The sequence below is a fragment of the Epinephelus moara genome, chromosome 23, assembly GCF_006386435.1.
Source record: "Epinephelus moara isolate mb chromosome 23, YSFRI_EMoa_1.0, whole genome shotgun sequence".
NCBI lineage: Eukaryota > Metazoa > Chordata > Actinopteri > Perciformes > Serranidae > Epinephelus > Epinephelus moara.
In genome coordinates this window covers 22,572,372-22,583,350 of record NC_065528.1, presented here as the reverse complement: position 1 = coordinate 22,583,350, position 10,979 = coordinate 22,572,372, and the positions used below count along the sequence as shown (strand labels likewise).

General features: G+C 43.8%; 1 protein-coding gene across 1 annotated transcript; it reads left to right on the top strand.

Annotated features, from left to right (window-relative positions):
- The first annotated feature begins 565 nt into the window (after nt 1-565).
- On the top strand, nt 566-9,617 carry btg1 (B-cell translocation gene 1, anti-proliferative). Its single transcript, XM_050036815.1, has 2 exons — nt 566-1,040; nt 5,266-9,617. Exons 1-2 carry the CDS (start codon nt 896-898, stop codon nt 5,667-5,669), a joined length of 549 nt encoding a protein of 182 aa, XP_049892772.1. The 5' UTR covers nt 566-895; the 3' UTR covers nt 5,670-9,617.
- The last annotated feature ends 1,362 nt before the right edge of the window (nt 9,618-10,979 follow it).

The following is a 10,979-nucleotide window of genomic DNA, read 5'->3' as shown; positions in this document are numbered from 1 at the left end:
ACACAAAGGGTACACTTAAAAGATAAAGAAATTACGCGCCTAGTTCCCCCATGAAGGTTTTGTTTTAATTAAATTGAATTAAATCACATTTTTATGAGGAAATGGGTGCACACAACATACTGACACAGTCAGTTAAAGATTCATTCATAACTTTCTGTGTAGGCCCAGTTGAATATTGCAATAATAATGTGTGGTTATGACAAAATCCCACGACAGCCACTGGTGTAGGCCCACATTAAACTATATTTCCTGTCAGCACTTGGTTTCACATTAAGTTTTGATATAAAAGAAAAGCGAGATAGTTTTAGGTGCTGCTGCAGATTCCAACTTCTATGTGTTTTCTTTGTTGTCCTTTGCTTTTGTTTCCTTTCCTCCGACAGCCCCTGAACGCAGCGCGGCTTCATGCTGGGTATGCACCTCTGTTTATTTTCAGAGCGGTGACGCGGCCGCCGCACTCCGCCTATATGTGGCTCGTCAGACGAAGGCCGGGCCGGGATTGGTGAGCTGTTGTTGCTGTAGCAGCTTGTGTCGGAGCCGTGGGGAGGGAGGGGGCGCTATATAAAGCCGCTCCGCTGCTCCAACAGCCTCACTCTGGAGGTGGAAAGTACCAGCGGAGGGCCGGTAAACGTGGCATCAAGGGACCTCCCCCAACCCCCCCCTGTATTTACCAACAACAGGCGTCTATTTCCCAACACTGTACCGTCCTGGCGCACGGACTCGCTCTGAATAAAACTCCCCTCTACCTCGAGAAATAAATGCCAAGAGAAACAACACAAGAGCCAACAGATAAGGACCCCTGCTCGGAAGAAGTGGAGCGCAAGAGTCGGACAAACACGTAAAGAAAAAACAGAAAACACCAAGAAAAGCGCACGGATCGTCGCCGTTGCCTTTCTCAATGCATACCCTTTGTGCCCGGGGAACGATGAAACCAGAGATCAGCGCCGCCGTGGGATTTCTGTCGAGATTTCTGCGGGTAAAAGGACACGTAAACGATCGACAGGTCCAAACATTCAGCCAAAGCTTACAGGACATTTTGGCAGGTAAGGAAACCATAAATTATCCATTTTACGCACACAAAATACCACCTTTAAACACGTCATGTTATAATCTACACTCCAACATATTTAATTTAGCGTTTGTTGCAGCATTTGCAGCTTAGAATCAGCTTTTAATCGGGTTGGGAATGACTCAGAAGAAGCCTTTCTTTGTTCTCCCTAAGTATCACTATCAGCGCTGCTGACGCGCACCACTGTTTGCGCACGTCGGAGAGGGAAAAAAACAACCGACTATAAACACAACCAGTGATCTAACACCGTCTGTTTTGGATTGAAATAGTATGATGGTAAATATTTTTCTCAAAAATACAAAATGAGGCAGTTGGATGAGTTACTTTGTTTGGACTAACACGAAGAAGAAGGAGAGTAGGAGGAGGAGGGGGATGGAAAGAAGCTCAAACAAGGAAGTGCGCCTCGGTCGATAAAGCTCTCAGACAACTGAGCAAAACAGCCCCCAGTGATGCTGCTCAATTACGTAATGCGTTGGATGAAATAGGTTAATAATGAAAAGCACCTCGAATTTAATTAAAAAAAACTCCAACACAGGTATTAATAGCCTCGAATTTGCAGTTTTAATACAAAATATGTAATAGAAAACACCATATTTGGCGACTAGTGTGTGTTTCAGTGTGTGTTAATGCCCTTTATACACACATTTATGCACCTTTGTGTAGGATTTACATTGAGACCATACAGTTACATTTTAATTGGCACATTTTCAAACACTCACTATTTACAGTGAATGCAAATCATTTTCTCACATGTATCTTGCAGGAAATTCAGCCTTAACATCCGCTTTTAGTTTCACCCTACTTTGAGCATTATAATTGTTTGTGAGAACAGAGCTGCTCGGGGATTGTGTGTCATTTCCTGCTGTAAACACATTCCAGCCTCAGAGCTCTAAAGCTGCTATACATCTGCCTCGCTCCATCGACTAAGCAGATGACCTACATTTTCCCAATGAGGAGCTCAGTGATAAACACTCTGTACTTTGCAGGATGCCAGTAAATACAAAAACACTTGGGAAAAGTATTTCTATAATAAGAATACAGCATATTTTCTTTATGTGAGGCGGAAAAAGAACAATACAAAACCATTTGGTGCCAAAGATGGGCTGTACTTTGATTTAGGAGGGCTTATATTTGCCTGTGTGAAAAGATGTTTATTTTTTAGGGAGGAAATTTTAAGCCACATTCACAAAAAAATGTCCACGCGAGCTCGAATCCACGTCTGTTTGTAAACAAGACAAAAGTTGGGAGCTGAATGGAGTCGGCTCCGAGGCCTGTGAGTGGGGGATGGGTTGTTTTTTTCTGGTGGGCGCCTATAGGAGGACATTAAAGGCGGAGGCAGCGTAATCGGGGAGGAAATGGAGGGGAAATCCACTGGAATGAAATGTAACCCTCCCTGTGTTTAGTGGACATAAACATTAATTATAACAAGTGGGTTTTGTAGCTGATTCTCATCTAATTTAAGGTGAAATGTCTAGTTTTTGAGCGCGGGGCAGAAACAAAAGTGAGTGTGTTGTATCCTGTGGGGGCTCGTTGCAGCTAAACTAGGCCAGCCAGAGCTCTTTTGTGCAGGGAAACATCACAATCACTCACTATTGTGTCTGCGGGCTGAAAAGCTGGGTGCCTAGCTCCTCTTGTTTGTGCTGAGCGAAGGGAAGTTGGTCCCTGTGACCAGATTGAAATCACGATCATTGCGTAATTGTATAAAGCAGAGCTTCGGTTCTTCCCGTTTATCACCGGCGGCGTGATTTGACGAACTTCCAGTAAACAAATGGAATGGAAAATACCTAAGGAGCCGGCAGATAGGGGCCAAAACAGAACATCTCACGTTCGTTCTTAAACTCTTAAGGTTAAGCGCACACTTGTCTGCTTACTTCATCGTCCCCTGTTCCCCCCCTCCTTTTCCTCCTGTGTGCCCTCGTTTTTAAGAATAGGCCCTGCTGAGCTGATCCTTCCCCAGCTGCTCCAGGGTTTGAAGGTATAGCAGCCTTTGTGGCTCAGTCCGAGGCTGAAAGATCATCCAGCCTCTTGTGCTCTTTCACCTGTGCCAGCCCCTCCATTAGCTCAGCAGTATACAGCCGTCAGTGATAAGACACAGGGGAGGGAGGGGGGTTATTATCCTGTGGATGCATACAGGTGGCCTCTGGGCCCCTGGCCTGAATGCTGGCCTACTTTGCTTATCCTGTTTTTCTTTAGCCACAATAAAAGGTAGCATCAATGGGAATTTGGTATGGATGTCAGTAAATGAGGGGTAGGTGTGTGTCAGGAGAGAAAAGAGTTAAAAAAACTACCCTCAAAAGAAAATTCAAGTTTTTACGTGCTGAAAGTGAACTCGCAAGGAAAGACTGAGCCATGTTTTACTTCCTCAAACACTCGCTCACACACTCAACAGTCTCATTTTCCTCTCATCATCTTAACCACTAAACTGCCTGAAGCACACCATGAGCAGTGTCACCAGTTTCACTGCACTGCCAGAAAAACTTCCACACAGACAAGAAGAAAAAAGAAAAATAGGGTTCTGTCCCTTTAAGAGGCGGAGCCAGGCGGAGCCAGGCGGAGCCAGGCGTCCCAGATGGCTGGCTGGGACTTCGACACTTTCGGTGTTTTTTGTTCAGCCAGTCATGGGAGACTTTGTGACACTGACGACGGCGGCCAGGGGAGGGATTGTGCAATTCAATGGCCCTCTTTTTGTCACGTAGGCCCAGGGTGCCGCTGGCCGCCTGTTTATGGCTGCTTATCAGGCCTTGAACAGGTGGTGTTGTTTTTCTTTCTTCTCCTGCTGCAACTACACCCTGTGCTAAAGTCTAGATAAGAACATTTAGTGTTTTAGAAACTAAACCAGCCAAACCTGACATTTGTAAAACATCACAGGAACAGCTCGTCACTGCAGCAGTAACACACCACAGTAAATAGATTATAATTCTCTTCATACAACAATAGTTCTAAGTAGCAAATTAAAGTTAATGCTTTTTCCATAATATATTTATTTTGACAAGTCCGATCATATCTTGTTTTATAACCACCTAAGTTGCCTCCTGGCCAAACAGCAACACACGAGATTAAGTTCTACTCTTCGTAATCATTAAGCCTGCTCTTGTTTAACAGTTGGAGACAACCCAGATTTTTTTTAACTCACTCAGACAGGCAGTAATGATTTGAGATAAAAAAAATTATGTGAACCTTTTACAGATTTTAATCATAACCAATATAACAAACAGGATGTATCACACATTTCTCATTGAGTTTGATTTTCTTTTTATGGTGCTCCCGTCTTTAAACAGTTTTACAACCATCATGTGTCAAGTAAATCACCAGGACCCGTTAAAGACAAAGTACAATCTGTCTGCTTCCTGCTTCGACCTTTGTACACCCTCAGTGAGCTGCAGATCTCACCTGCACAGCTGTTATACACAGTTTCTGTGTATAACAGTGGTGCTCCTAAAGAGGGAATGGGGGGGCCAAGGCGGGGGGGCCAAGGCTGACAAAATAATTGGAGGCAGATGTTGCTGTCTTTAAGAGGCCGTGGTGCACATGTTTGTTAAGCTAGCTTCAAGGCAGTGGTATCGTCTGATACTGCACAACCTAAGGCATCCCTCACAACTATGTCGACATAGCTTGTTGGGAAGAAGGCTAAATAATGCTTCAAATTGAGACTAAATTTTGGCGAGGGAGCAACTCACGTAGCCATTTTTATCTTGGTCCCTTGAACCGTCACCTTGAGATATCTGATTAAAAATTGGTTCGATTGGTGCCCACAGATCTCCCCTAAGTTTGAGGGTTGTTCCTAGTAAACAATTTGATCTTTACAATAAATGTACTCCTTCAAATTAAAGCTCTATATGTGTCTTATTAAGGAAAGTAGAACAATGAATCGCCCAACACATGCACATCATATATCAGTATGTGATTCTTTAACTCTTCTATACTTACTATACACTTCAACAGCATCGGCGAATTCCTGAAATCCAGTCATGGCTTTTGGTTTTCAGTGGCTACCCCTATGAAAAATTTTCCTTGGGCATCACTGGTGTGTACCAGTACAGCCACTCAGCACTATTTTCTATTTGGCGTCCCTTTCTGGACCTACATCAGTGCATATGACATCATTTTGCCCACATTACATGTTATCACAAGCTGCCTGATGGTTATCACTCCAAAGCTAAACTTTCTCTCCGTCCTCTCTCTTCTATTTATCCCTGCAGAGCAATATAAGCACCACTGGTTCCCAGACAGGCCCTGCAAGGGTTCAGGTTACAGATGCATCCGTATCAACCACAAGATGGACCCACTGGTGGGGCAGGCGGGCCAGCGCATCGGCCTGACCATCCAGCAACTCTACCTGCTGCTGCCCAGTGAGCTCACGCTCTGGGTGGACCCCTTCGAGGTGTCCTACCGCATCGGCGAGGACGGCTCCATCTGCGTCCTGTACGAGTCGCAGCCCTGCTCCGTAGGAATGCCGACAATGGCCACCGCCAGCTCCCCCTCAGGAAACAGCGGGGTGGTGAGCCCCATGGTGGACAGTCACATCAGCTGCAAGGAGGAACTGATGGTGCTGGGCAGAGCCAGTCCCTCCAAAGCCTACAATATGATGACTGTGTCCAGTTAAAGAGGCACACACCGTCACCATCCCCGGCCTACTTTTGTTCAGGGTCACGTCGTGGCTGGTCAGATCGTGTGATCAGATCAGGGTGAGCCTTTTTAAAGCTAAGAATATGAAATGAAATAGTGAAAGAAGAAAAAAGAAAAAAAAACACAGAGGATGTGGCCTATCGTCCAGGTGATGGAAACCTTGTAGGTTTGATATTTTTTACCCTCTCCCCCCATTATCATCTGTTCTGTTGTGTCATTGGATCAGCTGGGCACTCCGTTTTTCTAGGAGAGGCTTTATGGAAATGGAACTGTTGGGGCAGCTAAACCAACCAACCAACCAGGAACCCCCATGGAGACTGGCTCCCCTTACCCCCCCCTCGACTGTAAACAACATGGTGATCAGCTCCATCTCTGAAGGGGCTATCCTTGACTTTGCACTTTCTTACTTGTGGTTACTATGGGTACACGTTCAACACACCACCGCAAAACACCAAACCCTAAATTGTAAGGAGTTTTTATCAGGAACTACCCCTTGAATTTCAAAATCCAGAGGTTATTCAGTTTGTTTTATTTCCTGGGCAGGGAGGAAGTTGACGTTCAGACTGAGCCTTTCACAATCCAAGCTCAAGGTAAAGAAACACCCAATGAGAGCATCTCTATTTTCTATAAGACCCCCCTTTTTGGACCACAGGGAATTTCTTTATCTTGTAGCTGGGAAAAAAAAGGCTTCCAGTCTCAACTTCGCCCCCCCCCCCCCCCTTTTTTTACCATCAACACCGAGCCTCAGAAAATCTTCATCTCAACGGTCTGTCGGCCTGTATGTAAGTGCAAGTGGAATGTGTTGTGACACCTGTGGACACCGGTGTGTCCTGTTGCACTGTCGCCCTCACATCACCCATGTATGTGTAGCTTTGCAGGGGGAGGGCAGGGGACGCGTCTCCTCCCCCCTCCCCCCAAGTTAATGAATGTTGTTGAAAATCACAATCAAGTTCCTGTGTTGTTAATTTTGCCCCCTTTTCCCCCTCCCACCACTTTGTCATCTCCTGCATCACCAAAATTCAAAGTGTAGCAAAAAGGGGGGCCTCTTTTACCCAAATTTTGGTCATTTGGTGGCCCTGTTAGAATTGACATTGAATGCACTTTGACGTGAGATTGTGTGGGATGTGTACTTTTTTTTTTAAAAGGAGAAAATCGCCTGCATTCCATCCATTCGAATGTCATCTTTTCACGCCGTTTTTATTGCCCTCCCCAGATTTTTAGCCGTTTGTTCATACTGTAGCTCCCATGTCGGGGTAGACTCGTGTCTATTGAATCGGGAGTGTGCAACTCTGGATTTCAACTTTTTTTTTTTTACACTGTATTTGTGAACATTTCAGAGCTGTTGATTTTAGGCGGAGAGTATTTTTGGTGGTATGTTAGAAACATTCTGTCATCCGTTCATATGGCACTGTTCGCTCTGGCAGGATGCAGAGCTAAGCTGTTTCCCCCCTCAGACACACACAGATGGTGATTTGTGTTGCTGATAGAAAAGAAAAGTTAGTCTGAAAGGTCTGGACTAAGTGATGACTGTGTGAGACTTTGGCCAAAGGGAGGTCTGGAGCACCGACTGTTCAGAGATTAATTTTAACTTGAATTTAAAACAACACCAGGCCTTGTCAGCCTTCTATTTTTCATTTCTATTTCCAAGGTCTTGTAAAAAGGAGACTTATGTGTGCAGTGGAGGTGCATTGCCTTACAAAGACCTCATTGTCATGAAGCCATTCGTGGTTTTTTAACTATTATCAGGCTTACGTGAGCCGGCCTGGTTCATGTGCTGCCCGGACGCTCGCTGGAGGCGTCCATATTCCAGCCTGGCAGCTTCAAATCCCCCCCTCGCCCGGACGGGTGCGGGGGTTAGAGTGCCTCAAGTGCCACATATCACCCCTCAGCTCAGACCTCCTGTTCAGCCAAAAGCAAGCCAGCATGCTGCTAGCTGACCCCCTGTGGATGCAGGTAGACTTAATGTGACACATATCATCATCCATCACCGCGAGGAGCTGGGTAGAGGAAGGCGGGGATGGGGAGCTGGTGTGAGAGAGAGGGGGCCAGGGCCGGACTCTTTTTGTCCAGGGCAGCTAAAATCCCTCCAGCCCCCTCTCTGGACTTATTCAACATCCCCCCACCAAGTCCTCGACCCTCCCTCAGCAGTGATGGATAAAAAACAAACCAGCACACGCGCTTGGCGTGCACAAGCTGCACTAGGGGGGCTAGTGAGAGACGAGGAAACATGGATCAAAGATGAAGAATTGAGGGTACTAGGCCATTGTTTTCATCTCACTGGAATGCGCTGCACTTGATTACTGAGTTTGAGTAGCAACTTTGTTTACATATGAAAGGGTGTGATGGCTGTCTGACGTACCCCCACTTCACTCCTGGTTGTGGGGCTGATTGGTTAACAGCAAGCTGGAACAGATGCCGGGCCGGCTTCGGGTGCTGTTCGGGGCCTTAGCCGCCGGCCAAATCTGTCACGGCAGGCTGGTTCACCGCTCATCACCAGACCTATGGGTGTTTAAGCTCCCCTAAGCCTGAGAGGATCATGGGTAATAGAGCTATAGCCTTTGACGCACTGCAACCCCTAACCCCCTTCCCCTGCTCTCTGCTGATACTCCCTTCAGCAATCTGTGAAAAGCAGTGATTCCATGTTGGCCAGATGGAGAGGAGCTCGCTGGGATGGGAGCCCAGAGCTTTCATGGTGGACACCCGTTTTAAAATCACGCTGCTCCATTATAGCTTTTTATGTCACGTGACAGGATGTTATGAGATTGGTCTATATTTCGGACACGAGGCGATCGTCTCGTCTCACTTTTCTCTTGATGTATTTTACAGTCACACTGGTAGATTTTCTCATCTTTCCACTCTGCCATCCCCATTTTCTCCTCTTCATCCTCTCTTTTTAAGAGGATTTTTAGTCTGGTGATCTAACCCACTTTTAACTGACTGTTTTTTTTTTTTAAAGCTACAAAAATGTCAAAAAATCCCCTTAGACACCTTCTCAACTGTACCACCACCACCACCACCCAAAATGGTTTAAGTCCTCAGTAATATTGATTATTTAAATGGCATCCATTCAGCTTGAGCGCACATAGGTTACAGAAATGTCGTGAGAGTGCTTTGAGTAGTCAGAGGTAAAAATAGCACATAAAATGCACTAAATATGTCAAGTTGAAGTTGTGTGACTTTTTTTTCGAGACGCGAGGAGTCTCTCCTGGAATGTATTGCCAAACTCAGGCCTCGGACATTCAATAAATACCCGTGTGGAGAAGTTGTGCATGTTAAGACATGAAACAGGAAGGGAACAGCAGTTTCGTTGTTGTCGTTGTCGTCGTCAAAAATTGTCATCGATGAGTTGAATTATTGCCACTTTCACATTTGAGGTGTTTTACATATTGTAGAATGTATTGTAACTGTACAACATATGGTAGAGTACATAACATTACACATGGGAAGTGCCAATAATTGCTATCCTGAGGTGTTTTTAGATTTATTCCTTTTTGTATTTCATCTTTTAACATGGATAACGCTTTTCGTAAGTGAAGCCATTTGTGATGGGAGTGTTGGCAAGGACCAAAGTTGTTTTGGTAAAAAAAAAAAAAAAACTTAGTTTCCATGATCTGTAAGTGTAGACGTATCCTTTTGTTGTTTTTTTTTCTTTTCAGTTTTTCCTTTTTTTTTCTATTTACGTACAAAACCAGAAAATAGACAAAAAAATCTGAGCTTACCCAAGAAGAAAAGCTGTCTATCTTGTGATCTCATGTCAGTACATCTTTATCGTGTTCAGTTTCTTTTCCTTGGGTATGTTGTGATGAACTGCTGTAAATTTGTACAGTTCATGTAAATTGATTGTGCGGAAGTTGTACAGATTTCTATATTTTGGAAGAAAAGTTTTTTTTCTCTGTAATAAAAGATTTCCTATCTTGGCATCATATTCCCTGTGAGCTGTGTCATTATTTACTCATTAAGTTATGACTTCACAATCATAAATCAAAGGCAAACACTCATTATATTTAACGGCAGAGGTGAGGCTAAGCCATTGTTTTGCAAGTCACGAGTAAGCCTGAAGTTCTAAACAAGTCAAATTCACTCTTTAACTTAAGTCATGGGAATACTAAATTAAGAAAAACCGTGAATGCTTTTAAATTGTGTATTTATTTGTTAAAAAAGTGACTTAGCTGTTAAGCTAATGCTAGCTAAGTGTTAGCTTGCTAAGCCTGATGTTCTTTGTGCAACTTCAAATGTTGAAAGCTGTTGCATCTTCCTTCATTTTTGACCACAGTGTCGAATTTGTTCATGAATGAAATTATCTTCCATATATTTTTTCAGCTGGTGATAAGTAACGTTAGCTTGTTGTGTCCTGCAACTTGACCACTTTTTTTCGGATCGGCTCAAACACAGTGGACCTGTGGAATTAAGTGTCGAGCTGCGGATGTGAAAATCCATCGAAATATGTGGTAAATCCATGGAAAGAGAGTCCATATATATATAAGTACAAAAATACTTGGTATTTGGGTATATGGATAGTTGACAAGCTCTCATTAATGTATTGCTACTCTAGTTAGGAAGCTTAAAGTGAAGATTGGCTTTTATTTCAGAAATTAGTCCTGTTGTACTTTCAGTGCTAAGAAAAATTTATGGAAGCTACTTTTCTGTCTGTGATTGATTATGATGACATTTTGTATATGTATAGAACCTCCATTTTACGTAGCCTTAATTCAGTGTACCATGCATTTCAACATTTTAATACAAATGCAGAGTCACTTACAGGGCAATATTGGGCAAACTTCCGGCCTACCTCTGCACCCTTCTGTGTGTCAGCTCTGCTAGTTACCAGATATGCTCCTCAAGGTGGTTGCTTTTTAATGTACCGTGGGTATTAACGACTGCATTCTCCTACTACACACCTTGGACGTGGAACAACTTCCAAAAAGATCTAAAATTAGAAACTCTTAGGGTATCATAAAGAATGGTGACAGAGACATGTGCTTGTCTTTCTTGAGAGGCTGCTATGTTTGAATAGTTGTTGTTTTATTGTGGATTTTTGTATTACATGTTGTATTTATTGCATTTTAAATGAGTTTTGATTGGCTGCTACCTCGGCCAGGACTCTCTTGTAAACAGATTTTCAATCTCAAAGGGACTTCCTGGTTAAATTAAGGTTAAATAAATAAAAATAAATAGATAATAGCGTTAACATTAGTTGTTTCAGGAAAGGAAGGGCCTTGAATCATTTTCATGGCACACTTGCTAAACAGCATACTTTTTAATGTTTGGGCTCGGAGGAAAGTATGAT

Coding starts and splice junctions, on each gene's coding strand:
- btg1 (XM_050036815.1), top strand. CDS start 896: ATGCATACCCTTTGTGCCCGGGGAACGATGAAACCAGAGATCAGCGCC. Junction 1,041..5,265: donor CTTACAGGACATTTTGGCAG/GTAAGGAAACCA, acceptor TTATCCCTGCAG/AGCAATATAAGCACCACTGG.